At 43.3% G+C, this 22725-nt stretch overlaps 1 protein-coding gene across 2 annotated transcripts in view; it reads left to right on the top strand.

Annotated features, from left to right (window-relative positions):
* The first annotated feature begins 261 nt into the window (after nucleotides 1-261).
* pbx4 (pre-B-cell leukemia transcription factor 4) overlaps nucleotides 262-22725 on the top strand; it is a 44090-nt gene continuing 21626 nt past the window's right edge. Inside the window, exons 1-3 of one of the 2 annotated variants that reach the window (XM_024011481.3) lie at nucleotides 262-1449; nucleotides 5389-5503; nucleotides 7500-7573. In XM_024011481.3, coding sequence (XP_023867249.1) covers nucleotides 1275-1449; nucleotides 5389-5503; nucleotides 7500-7573 — 364 coding nt within the window. In that variant the 5' untranslated portion in view covers nucleotides 262-1274. The remainder of the gene's footprint in view (nucleotides 1450-5388; nucleotides 5504-7499; nucleotides 7574-22725) is intronic. The other variant, XM_024011482.3, reaches the window with a different exon arrangement.

Here is a 22725-nt window from a genome sequence, read left to right on the forward strand (position 1 = left end):
TATCTAATCAAATACAATCTGACGCAGTAGCATCATGAATTGAATGCGCGATATTGTATGGTCACAGAGTTGGCTGTGGCTTCATGAGTAGCAGGGAGAAAACAGCAAAGGAAAACGCTAACCTTTATCGAGGAAAAAGATCTGAGAAAACACACTACTGCAGCCAAGAGTGTAATGGAATTCAACTTTCCGTGGCTGTCCGGTGGAAAAGAATGCCATAACTTTCAGCAAACATTTTTTTCCTCAAACGTGATTTTTTACGTGGGAGGAGAATGACTGTCCCAGCTGAGGACCCGTAAAAATATACTGGTTATCATTTTGTTGTTAGCTAACTATTTAGCATGCCAGCGTCGTTGCCTTTTAAACTAGCATAGCCCACTTGCTACATTTTGTTTGGAATAATTCAATCAGTTGCGATTCTATTTTATCACACATCAAGCTAGCTAGTTATGTTCTGAGCTTTAGCATTGTGGTCCTCGTTAACATTATTAGCCACTTTTAATTCAGTTAGCGTTATTTACTTGCGCCAGCATAGTTATCTAAATTAACCCACATTTTGCCTGTTATTTGCATAGCTAGTGTTATCAAATTATAGTAATTTAGTTATTTTCTTTGCCGATGCCATACGAGTTTGTTTTACGCACTTGAAGTATCTAGCTAACTGGCTACTTAGCGAGCTAATTTGGTAATTAGCTACACTAGCTAGCGCGAGCTGGTGTTCTGTGAACGATGCACACTGGTCCTGGCGCTGCTTTTTCCAGTCTGCGAAAACAATACTCTGTTTTGATAAGCCCCTTTGAACCACCGCACGTTTGATTTATTGATGTATGCCTCTAGCTAGAAAGGTGTTTGGACATTTTGTTTTGTCTTAATTTTTTTGCATTATTTTGAATGCATATTTTATTCGCCGCACAGAACGCTTTTCTTCTTGTTTTAGCGTGAGGCGCTGTCTGCCAGCTCCCTAGTTAGTGCATGTGTCCGTTGCTTTTTTCCCTGTATGTTTCTCAGGGCTACAAAGCTAGCTTGCCAGTTGCTTAGCTAGCAGCATTTATTCGCTAGTTTACCGTGGTTATTGACGAGCAGCACAAACCGTTTATGAATGTGGAACTGCTTTGGAATTTAATTTTTTAGGTTAACTAGCTGGCTGTAATTAATTACTATCAGCCAGTGGCGTATGATTTGCGCTGGGGGTTTCATTGTTAGCTAGCTATCTGGCTAATTGTGTGAATTCGATTGTGAGGAAAGGACCTAGGTTATTTTGAAAGTAGCTATGGATGATCAGACGCGAATGCTGGCAGGTCTCGCCGGACTCGGCGGGTTATCACAAGGCGACGTTGGCGACCCTGACTCGGTTAGAAAACAGCTCGGCCAACCGCAACAAGACATTGGGGATATTCTACAACAGATCATGGCCATCACAGACGAAAGCCTGGACGAGGCGCAGGCCAGGTAAAAAAAAACGTGCTGCGAAGATGAGACAAGATATGTTTTTGTTAATGCTGTCTTGTGTTCTGTTGCTCGCTTGTTGCCTGGTACATGCAGTACAATGATGGATATTTTTTTATGTGATGCACGCTACTTTATTCAGTCACTTGTGGATTGTCAACAACAGAAGATTCCATTATCTGACAAATAATGTAATGGTGGGCTAACGTTACACGAAAAAAAGAAGCAGGCTCCCCACACAGACGCACAGAATATTGCTGTATGTTATAGCCTAGCCCAGAGGTGCCAAACATACGGCCCACGGGCCGGATTCGGCCCGCGAGGGGGTCTAATCTTGCGGGTGGTTTAAGTAAAGTCATCTATATTTTTGTGTGGAGGAAAACTAAGTCAAAATACTTTAAAATTACTAAAACAAAGTATTTACTGTGTAGAAATGATAATGGACCTACATTCATACAGTTTCTTGACTGTGTCCAGCTCGCAAAAAAATGAAAGCTAAACAGTCAGGGAGCATCAAATCAAAAAAATGTTGTTTTTTTCAAATTTGGAAGGAAAGGAAATATTACACATTTTCAGTGCAGCTCTCCGGGTGGACTTCATTGAAAACAGAATGCGGCCGCATGGCAAAATGAGTTTGACACCCCTGGCTTAGCCCGTTCATAGACGCAAACCACCATTAACGCCTAGTGACAATAGTATCTTCTGGCAGGGGGAGTTGTGTTAAGAGACCCACCGTTTATGCTAAACATTAACATGCATCGTTTGTGGTACAGGTTTGAAAACATAATGAACGTATCATTCATATCAGCGAGAAATAATTTCCAAAAAACAAGATTCAATTACTACACACCTTTTTATAGGGCTTTAGGGTTCCCACATGGCCATATTTCCATGTTAAAGCGCTTGTTTTACAGGAGACAGTCGACTACCTGTGCCAATTGGATATCAGCGTCTCGAAACACCTGTGTGTAAACGGAAAACTGACCCCGCACAAAATTGTTGTTACTGAAACATACTGTCTGCTGCAACTGTGTTAAAACCGGTTAAAGCAGTGTGCAGTCAGTGTATGTTTTGCATTTGTGAAATTATTTGCATATTTAAGAGGGCTTTATGTTTCTAGAACTATACCGCAATTGAGAATCTATTCACGTTTAGATGGAGTATTTGGCTGTGTTGGCTGGCAGAGCCAATTCGCCTCTAAACAGAATATGTAAGGTCTTTGGACTATAAGGACTAATGTTAGGCTCCTTTAGTCTATTATTGGGCTAGCCATAGCCCTGTGTTTTACAGCTCAAGATTAGAACATCTCTCATTGTGTTGTGGTTTTCAGACATAGTGGCATCTGTGTCTGAATTCATATTTTGATGTACACTTATGCAAATAGCCCATCTGATTAGTTCCTAGGTTGTTGGAAAGCCAGGGCAAACAATATTACCTGGGTTATGTAAAATGTAACATGCAGATCTATGATGCCTTGTCGGTTCACCTCGATCTCTTGAACAGTGGGCACAACTACATGAAAACTGAAGTTTTCTCCAACAAGCTTTTGGCTGTTATCAAATGCCCATACCATGCGACACTAGTGAATGTAATACAAATACATTTGCAGTATGCACTTGTAAAAACACATTTCAACTTGTTTAAATACTAACCCTTTGCACCGGAGTTAATCTCGGGACATTGTACTGTCCCCTATTACTAAACCTACCTTCAAGTGATGATAGTGTGTCAGACCACCATCTTTTTAATACAAAGTGGATGAACATTATGAAATGTCACTGTTTTCCTCTTTCATACACATTAGCATTAATTTAGTGGGGAAAAAATAAGTCTACGTCACTGTGAATGCATGCCACCTCAATCAAACCATTGCTAGATAAATTGTGTGTTAGTGCTACCCGGGATCCCATAACCCTTACCTAACCTTAACTCTTACCTTCGCTGTTGTACATTTCTACTTCCATGGGGGGGTGAAAAGACGTCCCAAAGATCCCAAATAGCAAGTACCGTTATGGATGCGTCCCAAATGGCACCGTATTCCCTCTATAGTGCGTTTATATATAGGGAATAGGGTGCCAGTTTGGACACATGTAAATACACTTGATTAATCTCCTACATTGTCATTAGCATAGATAATCAGGCCTCCTTTAATTGAGCCGTCGCTGTCGGTGATGAGCTTTTCAAATTCAAATGGTCGTTAGTTAAAATGTTGGAGGGACTTCACTTGTGTGGGCTTGTAAAAATGATTCGCAATGCCATATCTGATATGACACATCAACATGGTTATGGAAATATAATAGCATGGTGTAGGTATAGGACAAGTTAATCAGTCACTGTTTTGACAGAGCAGTCATTAATATTTTAGGTCTCTCACTTCAATTGTTAATGTATGCAGAATATATGTTTGCATATCATGACTCTTGGTGTGTGTGTGTGCATGACAATAAGCAAATTACCCATATTCATATGCCATGTGGCTCCAAGGAGCCGTAGGTCAGCTGAAGTCGGGGGAGGGGGGCGTCAGAATTGTGAACAAAAGACGCGGCTGTCCCAATACGAGGCTGTGGCCAGTGTGTGCGATGTGTCATTAGCTAGTGATTTTCCACCCCACATTTGACCACCTGGTTCTCTTAATTAATTCACTCCCTCCCGTCCTGGTGGTGTGCATCCTTTTCATTTTGCACGGGGTGCAATCAATTCTCCTGAAACGTGTACGGGAGTGCAGCTGTCCGAAAATCTAGTTTCTATTAATGAGAATTGAGGGGGGGGGGGGGTGCTGAACGCTACACGCTACACGCAGCTTATGATGATTCTGATGAACTCAAGGATATTGCCTTTACTGTTAAGGGTATAACTTTAAAGACGTAATTAACGAACTGAAATACGTGTTCAAGAATTTTTTTTAGGGCCAAAATAATGTTAGCGTGTTTACAATGTTAAAGACCTCTTTTTCTTTCTTTATGGTGTATGCGATGTGGTTCTGTGTGTGTTTCTAGATGGCTGTTGTGCTATAGTGTCAGATGTTCGGAGTTGAGCAGTTCATTCTTTCCCCCCCCCCTTTTTTTATGACTTGCCTAGCAGTTCCCCTGCTCCTTTAGTACTTCCTGTTGTTTTCATGTGTTCGGCCTTCTCATCTGAGGATGGAGTCAGAAACTCTTAGGCAGCAGCGAAAGCCTATTAGGTGTAGGGTTGTCACTATACCTCTGAGTATCGTGACAACCCTAATTAGTTGTACATGCAGGTCTGAAGACTTGAGATGCTCTAGATCAGTGAAATTACCCATTAGTATTTTCTCTCAGCAGAGATAGGTTAGATTGATTTATTTTTATTTGAAAGTATAACAAAATACATATACACACAGTATACATTTGAAAACTTGCCAGGGATGACAGTCAATTACTTATTTCCATACAGCAGCAAGATGGAGAAAGAAGTCGGTGGACGGTTGATTTTCGACTTGGACATGATATAGCCCATCATGGATTAGTCCAGTCCATGATTTGGATGGTCTGATAAAGGCCTATTCAATTCTGATAAAAATGTTTGCTTTTTGATTTTGACTAAATGCTCTCCTATCACTCGAAACGAGAGGGCCAAATGAAGTGACTGCCGCTTTGATTGGCATATCTCTGCGCACACACACGCCATCAAATGTAGCCTGTGGGGCGCCTTGCATACATACATAGCCCTTATACTGACCTGTAGGGTGGGGTGTTACTGTCTGGGCCGGGTGGCAGGAGAGAACCGATAAGATGGACAACACAGTGCTCTGCTAGGGCACTGCGTACTGGGCCTGACCTAGTGTGATAGGAAAACATTAGCCATCCTATCTGGGTGGTAGCGGAGATAACAGATGAGACAACGACGACGACAACTAGTGCACTACCACTCTACCTGTCCTGCCCGCCCCTCACCCTCTCCCCCCTGTTACCCCATGTCCAGATGCTGGCCAGAGGAGTCGCCGGCGCACTGGGGCGGATCAGATGACCCCGCAGAGGGAGGGGAAGCTGGGGGGGGGCACGGCAGGGGGTGGCCTGCCGCTCAACTTCCAGCACAGGTCAGTAGTGTACAGGTCTACCGGACCCACAGGACCGACCGCATGCCCCATGAAAGCACGAGCACCACACCTGCTCCTGCTCATACCCCCCCCCCCGACTCCCACCTCCCTCCATGGCCCCTCTCCAACTCAAATCCAGCAGTGATTTTCAAATTAAAAATATGTTTTTACCTGAGCAGCTCTCAAAAATGTAAGCTCAGGGAGACAAACCTGTGTAAATAAAGGTTAAATAGAATTAAGGCCGACACACAGGTGGACAAATTATGCCCTCGCTCGAAGGAGTAATGTAATGAGCGATCCCCTGGTTATTGGCAGACTCATCAATATACACTTATTGTCAGCATATAAATACTCACGCATTTCCCAATATGATATAGCCTAGGTTAGGCCTCCTACATGGACACAAGTGGAGTTGAGTTTAGGTGTCACCCACTCATATTCATCTGTTGTGTCATGGTTGTTTTCATTCTCCCTCCGATTCCTGTGTCGGGTACGTTTCAAAACAGTTTATCAGTTGAACGCCTTTTTACCTTTGCCCATCTCCACTTTTGGGTAGTATTATTTTTAACCTGTATTATTTGGTTATTTATTATTATTTTTGTTATCCATCAAATCCATGAATGTACGTTTTAGCTGTCGTGTATTTCAGCACATGATCTCCCAATGTATTTCATACGTTTGAAAATGAGATGTTTTGTGGTTTATAAATAGGCGTAGATGAGAGAGAGAAAAAAAATCCGTAAAGGTTCCCTTCAGATGAGGACCACAGCTCTAGGGACATGACACTCTGGAAGGGCTCAATATTAAGCTCTTCACTGAAGCTGCACAGATCAGAGCAATGAGGAATATGTGAGTCATGTTTCTATGTGTGTGTGTGTACAGGGATTTTCAGACTTTAATGTCAAGGCCTCTTAAATATTATGAGCCCCTGGGCAAGAACCCCTGCAAAAAAATTAATTTTCACATGCCGCCATTTAAGTTCCTGAGAGCAGCATGCAGCTCGCAAGCTTTGCAATGACTACCAGTGGTAATCCTGCTATTCTACACATTTTGCAATGAGGTTGAGAGAATCTTGCAGTTTTAAAGCAAATTTCCTACTTTTCTACACATTTTGGCGTGGCTTATGACTCGTTCATATGCTATTCTACACATTTTGCAATGAGGTTGAGAGAGAATCTTGCCGTTTTAAAGCACATTTCCTACTTTTCTACACATTTTGGCGTGGCTTATGACGCGTTCATATGCTATCTGAGCAGTTTTGGGTACCTAACAAAGTTTTTTTGGGGGGGGGGGGCTGCCTCCGGAAATATTAATAATAATTTTGTTGGGGGGGGGCCCTGGAAGTCGGGGACCCAGGGCGCATGCCCTGCGTGCCCGTCAGTAATAAGGCCCTGACTACCACTGCTGTGAGCGAGCACTAAGCAGTGATGGAGCATGGCCCATTAGTTTGTTTTAATTGAATATTCTAATTGAGAGTTTATAATATAATTAAAAGTCAAGTGTCACTGAGTGGGTGTTCAGCAGAGTATGCTTTCACCAAAAAATTGCTGTGCGAGTACAAAAGTAACATGGCTTGAGAGGGAACTTTACTGTGCTATGGGGGACCAAGATATTAAAGTCAATGTGAAACTGTGATTGTATTCTAGACCTATTTCTTTGTCATTCATTAGTATCAGAGCTTGTAACCCAGATGTAGAAACTGGCTTTAAAATCTAGCCATTGTGGTATCATTTCTTTCTTTAATTCCTGTGATAATACAACTGTTTTCCTTTTTTGTATTTTGTTTATATTAGCTTTTAGAAATCCGCTAATACAGAACCTTGCTCTACTAGATCAACGCTGGATGGACGAACCTCATCGAATCCAATCTAGCTCGCTTTTCCATGGAACGGCACATGCTATGAAATGACTAGAAGATGTACCTGCATCTCCTTATCTTACCTCCAACCCGCTCTCTCTTTCTTCTCCCCCTCGCTCTCTCCTTTCTCGCCGGCAGGAAACACGCCCTGAACTGTCACAGAATGAAGCCCGCCCTCTTCAGCGTTCTGTGTGAGATCAAAGAGAAGACGGGTGAGTCTCCTCTTCTCTTTTTTATTCTCAACTCTCATCCCAGTCTGCCTGAATCCCAGTTTGCTACCATTTCTACTGAAATGTGCACTCAATAGGAATTGTTTTATAACGTAAACACACATTTCTGTGAGAACAGACAATAAAATGGTATCTTAACCCCCCCACCCCACACGTTTCAAAGCATTGGATTGGCGTAAGCATGAGCTGTATTTCCATGTTGTTTGTTTCAGACATAGGCCCTATGGGTGCCTCTATTGGTTCGTTAATGGCTCCCTTGGCACCTGGTTCATTACCTATTGATACCTCAGATAACACTGTCTTGATCTCATTGGTTGATTTGGTAGCTGATGTTCGAAAGGAAATTAGATGGTTGTTTTTGTTATGCTGAGGTGATCTTAACCTGCTGGAAGCGATCGCGCTAATGTCATCAATGTGGAGTACACTTTCCTTGTCTGGGAGCAATTTCAGTGGTTTAAAGGGCAGGGAAAGGATCTGTGACCGTACTTTTGTATATATAGTGTATGTGGACACTCCTTCAAATGAGGGGATTCGGCTATTTGAGGCACGCCCATTGCTGATGGGTGTATAAAATTGAGCACACAGCCGTGCAATCTCCATAGACAAACACTGGCAGTAGAATTGCCTTACTGAAGAGCTTAGTGACTTTCAATGTGGCACCGTCATAGGATGGCACTTTTCCAACAAGTCAGTTCGTAAAATTTCTGCCCCGGTTAACTGTAAGTGCTGTTATTGGGAAGTGGAAATGTCTAGGAACAACAACTGCTCAGCCACGAAGTGGTAAGCCACACAAGCTCACAGAACGGGGCCGCCGAGTTCTGAAGCACGTAGCGCGTAAAAATAATTTGTCTTCGGTTGCAACACTTATTAGCGAGATCCAAACTTCCTCTGGAAGCAATGTCAGCACAAGAACTGTTCGTCGGGAGCKTCATGGGTTTCCATGGCCGATCAGCCACGCACACAAGCCTAAGATCACCGTGCACAATGCCAAGTGTTGACCAGAGTGGTGTAAAGCTCACTGCCATTGGTCTCTGGAGTAGTGGAAACACGTTCTCTGGAGGGATGAATCACGTTTCACAATCTGGCAGTCTGACAGAGAAATCTGGGTTCGGCAGATGCCAGAAGAACGCTACCTGCCCCAGTGCAAATTGCCAACTGTAAAGTTTGGAGGAGAAATAATGGTCTGGGGCTGTTTTTTGTGTTGTTTTTTTCATGGTTCGGGCTAGTCCCCTTAGTTCCAGTGAAGGGAAATCTTAACGCTACAGCATACAATGACATTCTAGACGATTCTGTGCTTCCAACTTTGTGGCAACAGTTTGGGGAAGGCTCTTTCCTGTTTCAGCATGACAATGCCCCTGTGCACAAAGCGAGGTCCATATAGAAATGGTTTGTTGATCGGTGTGGAAGAACCTGACTGGCCTGCACAGAGCCCTGACCTCAACCCCATCAAACCTTTGGGATGAATTGGAACGCTGACTGCGAGCCAGGCCTAATCGCCCAACAGCAGTGGCCGACCTCACTAATGCTCTTGTGGCTGAATGGAAGCAAGTCCCCGCAGCAATGTTCCAACATCTAGTAGAAAGCCATCCCAGAAGAGTGCAGGCTKTTATAGCAGCAAACGGGGGACCAACTCCATATTAATGCCCAGGATTTTGAAATGAGATGTTCACCGAGCAGGTGTCCACATACTATTGGTCATGTAGTGTATCTTTTCCAGACCAGCCATGGCTCTCATTGAAAAGTTCTCTGTTCCTATCTTATTAGCTATTCCAGTCAGCTAGCTAGCGGGCAGCTATCTCTCTGGTATGGTTCAAAGGAGGAGGCCAGCTCAGGAGTGGATGGATGGATGGCAGATTGATGTTTGTGGTTGCTCGCGTGGGAGGAGATGGGCTGGGCTTCACAGCTACCTGCCCTCCTTCTTTCTCTCCACTCTTTTAACTCTCATTTTCATGGGTCCTCTCCCTGCCTTAAATTACGTCCCCATCCTCCTCTGCTCTCTCCTCTCACTCCCTCCTCCCCTCTCCCCTTTGTCTCTCTCCCCTGTCTTCCCTCTCCTTTTGCAATACAGTTTGAAAGTGCTGCTGCACTGCCGCCTGTTGTGGTGGTCTGTCAGTAGTGCATTATTGCTCTTGCCTGATAGGACCAGAGTAAAGGGTAGGCTTGAATGGGTGGGGGATAGCCTGTTGCCCAGGCAACTAGTGGCCTTATTTACCCTAATGCCATTCACTTCGATTTTTCACATTAAGCCTTCTAGTGGAGAGAGGCCTGAAAATGTGTGGATGGAATGGAGGCGGTGGGAGTTATAGGTTATATCACTTTGATTTGGATGTCACCTTTAGCTTTGCTGTGGTTATTACATGAAATACACTGAACAAAATATATAAATACAACAATTTCAAAGATTTTACTGTTCATATAAGGAAAACAGTGTATTTAAATAAATTCATTAGGCTCTAATCTATGGATTTCCCATGCCTGGGAATGCAGATATGCATTGGTTGGTCACAGATACCTTAAAAAAATAAAGAAAAACGGGTAGTGGTGTGGATCAGAAAACCAGTCAGTATCTGGTGTGACCATTTGCCTCATGTGGCGCGACACATCTACTCGCATAGAGTTGATCATGCTGTTGATTGTGGCCTGTGGAATGTTGTCCCACTCCTCTTCAATGCGCAAAGTTCCTGGATATTTGCGGGACCTGGAACACGCTGTCGTACACATTGATCCAGAGCATCCCAAACATGCTCAATGGGTGACATACCTGGTGAGTATGAAGGCAATGGAAGAACTGGGATATTTTCAGCTTCCAGGAATTGTGTACAGATCTTTGCGACATGGGGCTGTGCATTATCATGCTGAAACATGATGGTGGCAGATGAATGGCATGACAATGGGCCTCAGGATCTCGTCAATGTATCTCTGTGCATTCAAATTGCCATCAATAAAATGCAATTGTGTTCATGGTCCGTATCGTATGCCTGTCTATACCATAACCCCACCGCCACCATGGGGCACTGTGTTCACAATGTTGACATCAGCCAACCGCTCACTCACACTACGCCAATCACACTGTCTGCGACCTGCCTGGTACAGTTGCAACCGGGATTCATCCCTGAAGAGCACACTTCTCTAGCGTGCCAGTGGCCCTACGAAGGTGAGCATTTGCACACTGAAGTCGGTTACGACGCAGTCAGGTCAAGACCCTGGTGGGGACGACGCACACGCAAATGAGCTTCCSTGAGACGATTTTTGACAAATGATTCGGTTGTGCAAACCCACAGTTTCATCAGCCGGATGTGAAGGTCGTTGGCTGGCGTGGTTACACGTGGTCTGCGGTTGAGGCCATTTGGACGTACTGCCAAATTCCCTAAAACAACGTTGTAGGCGGCTTTTGGTAGAACAATTAACATTAAATTCTCTGGCAACAGCTCTGGTGGACATACCTGCAGTCAGCATGACAATTGCACGCTCCCTCAACTTGAGACGTCTGTGGCGTTGTGTCAAAACTGCACGTTTTTAGGTGGCCTTTTATTGTCCCCAGCACAGGGTGCAGCTGTGTAATCATGCTGTTTAATCAGCTTCTTGATATGCCACACCTGTCAGGTGGATGGATTATCTTCGCAAAGGAGAAATGCTCACTAGCAAGGATGTAAAGAAATATGTGCCCCAAATTGGAGAGAAATTAGCTTTTTGTGCATATTTGAAAATGTCTGGGATCTTTTATTTCAGCTCATGAAACATGGGAGCAACACTTTACATGTTGCGTTTTATATTTTTGTTCAGTTTATTTGTATCCATGCAAAGCAGCTTGTTAAAGTGTTACAATACCTGTGGTTGTATGTAGGCCAATGCTATTGTCTATCATCTTGGCTGCTAGGCTGCTGGCTATTCTGTATTTAGTGCCCCTCTTCCTACCATCTGCGTATAGGCCTACCTGCTCTGCCATTTCCCTGTTCCCTGCATCTCCACAAGACCCCCTGCAGGCTCCATGATGTGCCTCTGGAATGTCAATAGAAAGCATCCCTTCCTCCTGCTCTCTGTATCCCTCTCTCTCCATCTCTCCTAATTCAATTCAAAGGGCTTTATTGGCATGGGAAATATTTATACATTGCCATGGCAAGTTAAATAGACAATAAACAAGGGAAATTAACAATCAGAAATGAACAGTCCACATAACACTCAAAACAAGTTAAAAGAATAGACATTTCAAATGTTACAATGTGCAAATAGTTGAAGTAGGAAAGAGTAAATCAAACCGATTTTAATGTAAGTTGTATTTACAATGGTGTTTGTTCTCCACTGGTTGCCCTTTTCTTGTGGCAACAGGTCACACATCTTGCTGTGGTTGTACACAATTGTATTTCACCATATGTATGGGAGTTTATATCTGAGGGAAATATGTGTCTCTGGTCATACATTTGGCAGGAGGTTAGGAAGTGCAGCTGGGCTTCCACCTCATTTTGTGGCAGAGGGCACATAGCCTGTCTTCTCTTGAGAGGTCGACCTATAGACGCCTCTCGATAGCAGATGCATGCTCACTGAGTTTGTACATAGTCAAAGCTTTCCTTCATTTTGGGTCAGTTAGTGGTCAGGTATTCTGCTACTGTGTATTCTCTGTTTAGGGCCCTTTGTGTTGGTGATTCTTTCCAATGTGTCCTGGGGCTCTGCACTTGTTGGTGTACATGGATTTTATAATGACGTATGTTTCCCTCCAACACCGCTTTCCATCTATTTGTATAGCAGACCCTCATGCCAAATTGAGTCTATTTTTTTTTATGTATCAACAAAGCATCAGAGGACTTACATTTTTTATTTAACTAGGCCAGTCAGTTAAAAACGAAGTACTATTTACAATGACGGCCAAACCCTCCCCTAACCCGGACGACGCTGGGACAATTGTGCGCTGCCATATGGGACTCCTGATCATGGCCGGTGGTGATACAGCCCGGGATCGAACCCGGGTCTGTAGTGACGCCTCTAGCACTGTGACGCAGTGCCTTAGACCGCTGCGCTGGGAATGGACAAGCAAAATATCCTCTATGGGATCTGTGTCTCTATACCGGGACGCTTGAGCTAAATTGCTCCTAAACTGCAATATTACGTTATGGCCGTTCTCTTGCATTTCAAAGATGATGGAACTCTTTTAAAAAAAWRTTWTTTTTTTTGAAAATGCATGTTTTTTTTGTTTGCATTATCTTTTACCAGATCTAATGTGTTATTCTCATACATTAATTTCACATTTCCACAAACTTCAAAGTGTTTCCTTTTCAAATGTTATCAAGAATATGCATATCCTTACTTCAGGTCCTGAGCTACAGGCAGTTAGACTTGGGTATGTCATTTTAGGCTAAAATGGGTGCGATCCTTAATAAGAGGATATTTTGCGCCCATTTGTATCATCAACGCTCACCTAAAGAGCCGTTATGCCACTGGTTTAGAGAAATTGTCATTATTTTAGGGCCGCAGTCGGGGTGGCAGGTATTCTAGTGGTTGGGCCAATAACCAAAAGGTTGCTGGATCGAATCCCTGAGCTGACAAGGTAAAAATCTGTCTTTTTACCCCTGAACAAGGCCGTTAACCCACTGCTCGCCGGTAGGCCGTCATTGTAAATAAGAATTTGTTCTTAACTGACTTGCCTAGTTTAAATAAAGGTTAAATAAAATGTAAAAAACATTGTGGTGTTGGTCAGTTTTAGCTCAAATCCCACCCTCGTCAATCTAGCGCACTTAGTCCTGCCTAATGGGCCTGCCGTGCTTGTAAACGAGCACCACGTGACTACTACCGGCATTTTTCACACAAAATAATTTATGAATTGAAGAACACAATCTAATTTAACTCCTAACGTATAGCACAAGTTGACTGCTGTTATTTACTTCAAGTAGCTATAAAAAAAAGTGATAGTTTTGACAGTATTGAAAAATACTGTCAGGCTGTTCAGCCTTCAATCAGGGTAGATTGAAGGAGAGGAGACTGATTAAAGAAGGATTTTTAAGCAGTCTAAGCCCTGTACATTTCCAAATACCCYGGTATACGGTATACCACCAAAGCCTAAATTACATTGAGCTGATTTCTGCTGATACCTGTTCTTTCTTTTGCTTAGCATATTTCTTTACTGTTTTAGTGTTTCTATATAGTGACGGCGTAGGTCTCTCTCTCTCTGCTGCAGCCTATGGAAGGCCCCAATCAGTAGTCCTCTAGTATCTCTACTAGATTTCTGCAGTCTTTACACACAGGCATGAACACACACACACACACACTGAACAGCAGGGATAAAAGCAAACTCAGTGCTCTGGTCTACTCCTGCTGCTTCGGTCTTGTCCTCTCCCCCTCTTTCTCTCCCTTCGCCTCGCTCCCATTCTTGAAAGAGAAGACTTGCTCTGAACTCCGGGCTTTGATATGGTAATGTTGGGGTGGAGAGAGAGAGGGAGTGGGGGAGGGGAGGTGAATTCCTCTGAGTGCTGCAGTTGGGTAGATTGTTTTCATTGTTAAGGAAATGTTCTGCTCAAAATGCCAGGAGCCCCCCCCCCCCTCCTCTCCCCCTTCACCACCAGTCTCTCGCTCTCTTTCTCGCTTCTCTTTCTGTTCTTTTTCTGTTTCTCTTTTGCTCTCCACCCCGCTCCTCTTGTCTCTCTCTATCCCTCTCTTTCTTTCTCTCACGTTAAATATTACCTTCATCTGAGCTAACTTTTTAAAAAATGTTATCTTTTGTTGACGGCTCACTCTGAAACAAATTAAAAGCCATGGGAGAGGGAGAGACAGAGGAATTATGAATTGATCAAAGTTGAAGAGACAATTCCTTTGCTTCCACTCTGGGTTGACGGCCTGTTCTGTTCCTTCTTTCTCTCTTGGGCATTGGCATTAAAAATAGCTACTGGTGCAATGGGGAAAGTTTTGCCAAAAGCTACTGCTGTTACTTTTTAATCCTAGTTTGCCTGCGTGGATTCTGCTCTCCTACCTTTTTCTGCAGCTGAGTTTTCTCTCGACATGACACTGGTACACAGTTCTTTCATTCCTCCATCCTCTCTCTGCACTGTTTTTCCTGGTTAATAATATGCCATTTAGCAGAGGCTTTCATCCAAAGCGACATAGTCATGCAGGTACACATTTTTACGTATGGGTCAGCTGGAATCGAGCCCCCGTCCCTTGGCGTTGCAAGCACCATGCTCTGCTGAATGAGCCTGCATAGCAGTCTGGCTGAACCAGTGTTACGTTTTGAGCCAGCGTTGTAGAATGTTTTAATGACGGAACATGTAAACCTCAAGCACGTCTGTTTTAGGCCTGTTTATTGAAATAGAGGTACAAGCCAGGGTTTTGGAATCAACTTCAACCCACTTAAAAGCAACAGACATGTTGTTTTTCAGCCTCCAGATGAAGCTGTTTGCTTTTATTGGTTGTTTATTGAAAAGAAAGGCAATAAGTTGTAATTCTTTCTTGAAATTAACCTAGTTATTGTTACAATCAATAATATAATATATGCCGTTTGAGGCTGATTCTATATAAAGCGACTTAGTAATGTGTGCAAAAATGTTACGTATGGGTGGCCCTGGAATTGAACCCACAATCCTTGCGTTGCAAGCGCCATGCCCTACCAACCGAACCATAAAAGACAACACATTTTAAATATTGAATGTCTCTGACCGTAGACATCCTTGACTGTTCTAGATCAGTGTTTGTTAACCTCCAGTCTGTGGACTGCAACTGTTACCTGGGATGGTGCTGCTTGAGCTAGTTCACTGGCTGATCTAGTCGGCTTTCAAAAGTTAGGCCTAGATTTATTGTAAAATGTTCTCCAAGGAGCAAAACACCTATCTTGCCATGTCAAGTACAGAAAGGGTTGAGAAACGCTTGTTTAGGGCTGTGTCGAAAATGCACCCTTTTGACCTGCCCTGGTCAAAAGTAGTGCACTTGGTTTAAATAGGGTACAATTTCAGACATTGGTCCTGGCTCTGCTGTAGTACCGACTAGTCATCAGCTCTGCCGTCCAGTGAATCACATGGCTAATTAAGCCCTTTTAATTATTATTCTTTTTCAAAGAGCTTCATTTGAACCTAGCTGTAAAACTTAACGAGTTGTTGGAGAAACCTCAGACTTTTAATGCATTTTTTTACGAGGTTAAGTCCTTCGGCGTCTGTTGGCTGAAGAGCAGGCTGAGCCCAACGTTTGGGTAAAGGGAAATTCCTATAGGCAATGTAGAGTATACCACTTAGGACAAAAGAGAAACGCATACCATTTACAATGCGTTAGGACAACTGGGATGAAGCTGGTTGACTGAATGTAGAACAACATTATTCTCAACTTGGTTTATAAATGATAGCCTGCTTAGGTTCAGTTGTAAAGGGTAACTACTAGTGTTGCACAGTATACTGAAACTGTACTTTTTCGATACTAAACTCAGCAAAAAAAGAAACACTCGCAGTGCTAGCTGCGCCACCAGAGTCTCTGGGTTCGCGCCCAGGTAAAAATCCAAATAACTTCGCAGATCTTCATTCTAAAGGGTTTAAACACTGTTTCCCATGCTTGTTCAATGAACCACAAACAAGTAATGAACATGCACCTGTAGAACAGTCGTTAAGACACTAACAGCTTACAGATGGAAGACAATTAAGGTCACAGTTATGGAAACTTAGGACACTAAAGAGGCCTTTCTACTGACTCTGGAAAAACACCAAAAGAAAGATGCCCAGGGTCCCTGCTCATCTGCGTGATTGTGCCTTAGGCATGCTGCAAGGAGGCATGAGGACTGCAGATGTGGCCAGGGCAATAAATTGCAATGTCCGTACTGTGAGACGCCTAAGACATCGCTACAGGATGGACAGCTGATAGTCCTCGCAGTGGCAGACCATGTGTAAAATCACCTGCACAGGTTCGGTACATCCAAACATCACACCTGCGGGRCAGGTACAGGATGGCAACAACTGCCCGAGTTACACCAGGAATGCACAATCCCTCCAGTGCTCAGACTGTCCGCAATAGGCTGAGAGAGGCTGGACTGAGGGCTTGCTGACCTGTTGTCTGGTGAGGACCTGCCTTACATCGCCGGCAACCACGTTGCCTATGGGCACAAACCCACMGTCGCTGGACCAGACAGGACTGACAAAAAGTGCTCTTCGCTGTTTTGTCTCACCAGGGTGATGGTTGGATTCGGTTTATCGTCAAAGGAATGAGCGTTACACCGAGGACTGTACTCTGGAGCGGGATCGATTTGGAGGTGGAGGGTCCGTCATGGTCTGGGGCGGTGTGTCACAGCATCATCGGACTGAGCTTGCTGTCATTGCAGGAAATCTCAACGCTGTGCGTTACAGGGAAGACATCCTCCTCCCTCATGTAGTACCCTTCCTGCAGGCTCATCTTTACATGACCCTCCAGTATGACAATGCCACCAGCCATACTGCTCGTTCTGTGCGTGATTTCCTGCAAGACAGGAATGTCAGTGTTCTGTCATGGCCAGCGAAGAGCCCGGATCTCAATCCCATTGAGCACGTCTGGGACCTGTTGGATCGGAGGGTGAGGGCTAGGGCCATTCCCCCCAGAAATGTCTGGGAACTTGCAGGTGCCTTGGTGGAAGAGTGGGGTAAGATCTCACAGCAAGAATAGGCAAATCTGGTGTAGTCCATGAGGAGGAGATGCACTGCATTACTTAAAGCAGCTGGTGGCCACACCAGATACTGACTTTTACTTTTGATTTTGACCCCCCCACCCCTTCAATTTCTGTTCGTCACATGTCTGTGGAACTTGTTCAGTTTGTCTCAGTTGTTGAATATTATGTTCATACAAATATTTACACATGTTAAGTTTGCTGAAAATTAACGCAGTTGACAGTGAGAGGACGTTTCTTTTTTTGTTGAGTTTAGAACATGAAAAACGGTTTGGTACTAGAATTTGTTACTTTTGGTACTTCTGTCAAATGTGTCTCACGTCATATACGGAATGAGAGGATGGAGTCTGTGTACTTTGTCTGAATCTTCTCAAGGGGGCTGTAGTAAGCTAGGCAGGGTACTTGCATTTGTGCATGCATGCGGCTGACACAGCGCAAGCCACTTTTGAGAAGTAAGCGAGAGGAGAGAGAAAATGAAGACCGCATGGCTTCTTTATAACGAAAACTTCATACCTCCACGCCCGCAACTTGTTGACAAACTGGCTCCAGAAGCGAGCTATGGGAATACATTGCTTACATAGCAGATGAGAGCTAGCCCATCAAAACAGATATGTGAAAGGTGTTACAAAGCAGTACAGGGCAAGGGAGGTTTTGAGGCAAAACAACTAACTATTACACATGACATTTGCATTGTAATGTTATTCTACTAGCAGCAACATTTTAATAATGTTTGAGTGACTAACCACGTTTCCATCCACAGTTTTTATGGTAGTAAATGTAACAAATAATAATAAATCACAACAGCTGTGATGGAAACAGGACGTTTCGGTACAATTTTATAAATGTCGGCATGGTGGGCTCTTTTTGTCTGTACAATTAATTATGCGAGAGGGTGGTGAAAACGCCTTCATGCACCAATATTTATCTAATAACCATATCAAAATGCACTTGGAGTCACGTGACATGGTGTGTGTGTGTGTGTGTGTGTGATCCTCCCACTATGACTTGGGAAAACATGCAGTTTATTAGGCTATAGATGAAATAAGTTATGATGAACTTCACAGGGTGGTGAAAGTGCACAGCGTCTTTCCAATAAATATCCAGGCTCTTATTCTGGTGACATAATGTTTGACAAATAAAAACATTCTCTTATCCATAATAATCTCATGTAGACTAGCCTACCCGCACTATCTACAAGCTGTTGGCTAGAAAGCACGTGCCAAGTCCGGAGTAGGCTATTTAACGCAACAGTTTTTGTAACAAAGCTATCGGTAGAGTTGGAAATGCAATGGAAACACATTGAGAGTTTTTATTTGGTGAATGAAAACTCAAGAGAAAGTACATTTTGTGTGCACGGTCATCAAGCACTGATTTTTATCCACAACAAGTCTCTTTGGTGGAAACACCGCTGGTAAGAAAATGTGCATATTTTCTTTATGTTGATTCGAGAATATTCTCACATCTGTTGCCAATTGGATGGAAACCTAGTTGGTGACATGAACATACATATTCAGCATGACATTCATGTGAGCATTGTAATATGATTACAACCCAAAAGTAATGTGAAATGCACTCATAACAGCAATATATTAAGACTACTTTGCGTTTGTCTGGGCTTGCTAGCAGTAGCCACTAGCCAGCCAGCAGCCCTGGCAGTTGACATGCACTCTGGAAATCGTAGTATGCTGTGTAAAATCCATTGTATTTCTATGGTGTGTGTGTGGACTATTGCAATATAGAAGCTTAAGAAATGRGCGTCAGTGTTTTTATATGTTTTGGAACTAAACTATTAATTGAATACATACAATTATTTAGCTGTAATGAATCATGTCATTTTACCTAATATTATGGCCTTAGATGAGCAAATTAACCCTGATGTGTCAAATTAACATTTTAGATGTAATTGTACAATTATTTTGTATGCTCTGTCTCATGGTTCTGCAGAAGGAACATTTAAATATATTATTCTGTTATTTAATATGGTGTTTTATTTTTGAAATGTAATATAGAATATCTTTTATTTGTTGTATTTAAGTTATCAAATCACATTTTATTTGTCACATGCGCCTACATTACAGTGAAATGCTTACTTACGAGCCCTTAACCAACAATGCAGTTTTAAGAAGAATACCCAATAAAAGCAACATAATTAAAGACCAGTAGTAAAATAACAATAGGGAGGCTATATATGGGGTACCGATACAGAGTCAATATGCGGGGGCACTGGTTAGTCGAGGTAATATGTACATGTAGGTAGTTATTAAAGTGACTGTACATAGATGATAACAGAGTAGGAGCTGTGTATAAAGGGGGGTGGGGGCAATGCAAATAGTCTGGGTAGACATTTGATTAGGTGTTCAGGAGTCTTATGGCTTGGGAGTAGAAGCTGTTTAGAAGCCTCTTGGACCTAAACTTGGCGCTCCGGTACTGCTTGCTGTGYGGTAGCAGAGAGAAAAGTATATGAACTAGGATGGCTGGAGTCTTTGACAATTTTAAGGTCCTTCCTCTGACACCGCCTGGTATGGAGGTCCTGGATGGCAGGAAGCTTGGCTCCGGTGATGTACTGCACCGTACGCGCTACCTTTTAGTGCCTTGCAGTCGGAGGCTGAGCAGTTGCCATCAACATATATTGTTCAACGTTTTCAAAAATAAAGCCCTGTGGTTATTCTGTGACTTAAGCTAATACACATTATTTTTGCCGTGTGATACTTTTGGTATTGCGTATCCTTTCGGCATTGAGACTCGTGATACTAAACCTGGTATCGAGGTCAACATTCTGGTATGTTGATAATGCTATTAACTACATAGACAAATGAGGATAACCCAGTCAGATACTTGTATACACAGCTCCTTGACTGACTCATACTCTCTACTGACTAAGGACATTTTTATTTTGTTTATTGCATCGAAGCATTTACATTCAAGCTGGTATATTGTCACTCGCACACCCCAGATGATTTCATTCCGTTTGTCACTGTCACTCAATCTGTTTGTTCCTTCACGGAATGAAGAGAATGAAAAAGAGCGAGAGGGGAGAGGGAAGGGAGAAGGAGCGATAGAGATTGATGAGGCATTAAGAGCAGTAGTAATTACTGTGTCCATTCCCGCAYGCCAGATTGGCAGACGGCTAATATCACACAGACCCCTGGACCTGACAGACACCCAATCCACGCCCCCTTCCCCGGCCCCCAATACAAGCCCTCCGACCGGGGAGGGAAGATCAACCCCAGGCTTGGTTGTGCCTAATGGTAGGTGGGCTGACTGGCCTGTGGTGTGGTTACCAAACCCCCTTGTTGTTTTCTTCCTCCACGAATTAAAGGCTCTCGTCTCGATGCTGTTGTGATTGTTACCCAGAAATTATTTGATTTTGAGATGTAAAAAAATATTTTTAAAGCCCAGACATACTAGTAGGATGGTCAAAGGTTTGCCTTCCGACAGTACTTTGCACCTCTGAACAGTGTCAACAGTCACTCTCTTTTGTGTTCACACAGCAAAGACCTTGGAAGTCGTCAGCCACTCAGCTTTGTTAAAATACTCCAAACTAGAAGGTGGCAGAAGCGTTGTTTAGCAATACGTATCCGTGCGTATTGCTTATGGTATAGATTCCAAGCTATCTGCGCTAATGTTGCTGTTGTGTAGAAAGCACTTGTTGAAACTAGCCACAGCTAGATAACTACCTAGCAAGATGACGAAGAAATCGTTTAATTCACTCTCCATAATACCATACTGTCAGTGCCAGCCCATAGCCAAATGTTTAGCTAGCTAGCTAACGTTAGCATATTCGATAGCTAGCACAACATGGCTAGCTAGCTAAGGACACTGCACTAACTCAGCAGCTAACACAGGCAGCTGTTACATGGAAACTAGCTATTCCATTGAGATTTAATTATGTCAATACTAGCTAGTGGTTAGCTAGTTTGGAGGAAGTATTGTGTTATGTGCATTGCGTCTGTGCACTTAGCTAGCTACCATCCCATAGCACTTTGAAGTGCAGTGAGATTCTCGGTGTGTTTCATGCTTCAAAGGCCCTCTCAATGTGAAACGAGGCAGCCACGCCACTTGGTTTGCTATAAAGCTGAGGGATACCGCTGGAGAAATGTTGGCCTACCTACTCTCAAATTCATAGATGCAAGTGTATGAGGTCAGATCTATACTACGTGAGGAACCATGCCTGTGTTCCAGTGCTCTTAGCCAATACCCCTCAGCTTGTCTCTCTTCTCCCTCTCTCCTGTTCAGTGGGGAGCTTGTTGTAAAGGCAGCCACTGTCAGTCCTCTTAATTAAAGACATGTAAATGTGGCCTCAGCTGGATTGCATTAAAGGTGGCAGTGGCGGGCGGTTGGAGTGTCGGAGCTCCCAGTGCCCTAAACCCACTAATTAAGGATTAATTACAATTGATGAAAGGGAGCCTTCTAGCCTGGTCCCAGATATGTTGGTGATGTCTTGCCAGACAATGAACATAGGAGTTGGCAAGATTTACATTTACATTTAAGTCATTTAGCAGACGCTCTTATCCAGAGCGACTTACAAATTGGAAAGTTCATACATATTCATCCTGGTCCCCCCGTGGGGAATGAACCCACAACCCTGGCGTTGCAAGCGCCATGCTCTACCAACTGAGCCACACGGGACCATATGACACAAACAGATATGCGACCAGGCTAAAAGCTTGTAGAACTCCTCCACACCAACCGGAGTCCCAGAGAGAATATGTTTTGTGTTTTACACACACACACCATGCCTTTTTAGAGTGCATTACTTTTGATCAGAACCCCTGTTAGACATAAGTGAAAAAAGACCATCACTCACTTGGATATAATTCTTTATCTCAGCGCCTTCCATGGTGTGTGTGTGACTGTCACGGAAACTGCCCAGGATTAGGTAGTGTTGAGGGTTATTGGCGGTATTAAGGACCCCTTCTCGTGGTAAGCCTGTGGAGCTGCTGTGTTGTTCTCCGGAGACGGAGATTAGATTGGTGACACCTTGGATTTAGGCTTTGGATACAGCCTGTTGGTTAATCTACTCTAATCTGGCAGTCTCCCACAAAGGTGTAAACACAACACTCATATAAGAATGCACATTAACAAAACTCGCTTTGCAGCAGGGATCATCAACTAGGTTCAGCGACGGGCCAATTTTTAAATAAAATAAAAATAAAATATTGAGCGGATGGTCGGAAGGCTGGAACATAATTACAAATAATTTTTCACAAGAAGCCCAAACGGATATAATTGGACTAAAACAATTTCAAACCTTGCTTACATTTTGTATACAATCCCGTCTCGCTTATGCATGGGAGAACTTTGGAACAGATTTCTTCAATTTAAAATCAGTTGGAGCTGATTTCCTAGTGTTTTTACTAGAGGTCGACCGATTTCATGATCAAATAAATTAACGCCGATACTTATTTATTGGAGGACCAAAAAAAGGCGATACCGATTTAATCGGATGATTTTTGTATATATATACAGTGGGGAGAACAAGTATTTGATACACTGCCGATTTTGCAGGTTTTCCTACTTACAAAGCATGTAGAGGTCT

Source organism: Salvelinus sp. IW2-2015, linkage group LG20, assembly GCF_002910315.2.
Source record: "Salvelinus sp. IW2-2015 linkage group LG20, ASM291031v2, whole genome shotgun sequence".
Lineage (NCBI taxonomy): Eukaryota > Metazoa > Chordata > Actinopteri > Salmoniformes > Salmonidae > Salvelinus > Salvelinus sp. IW2-2015.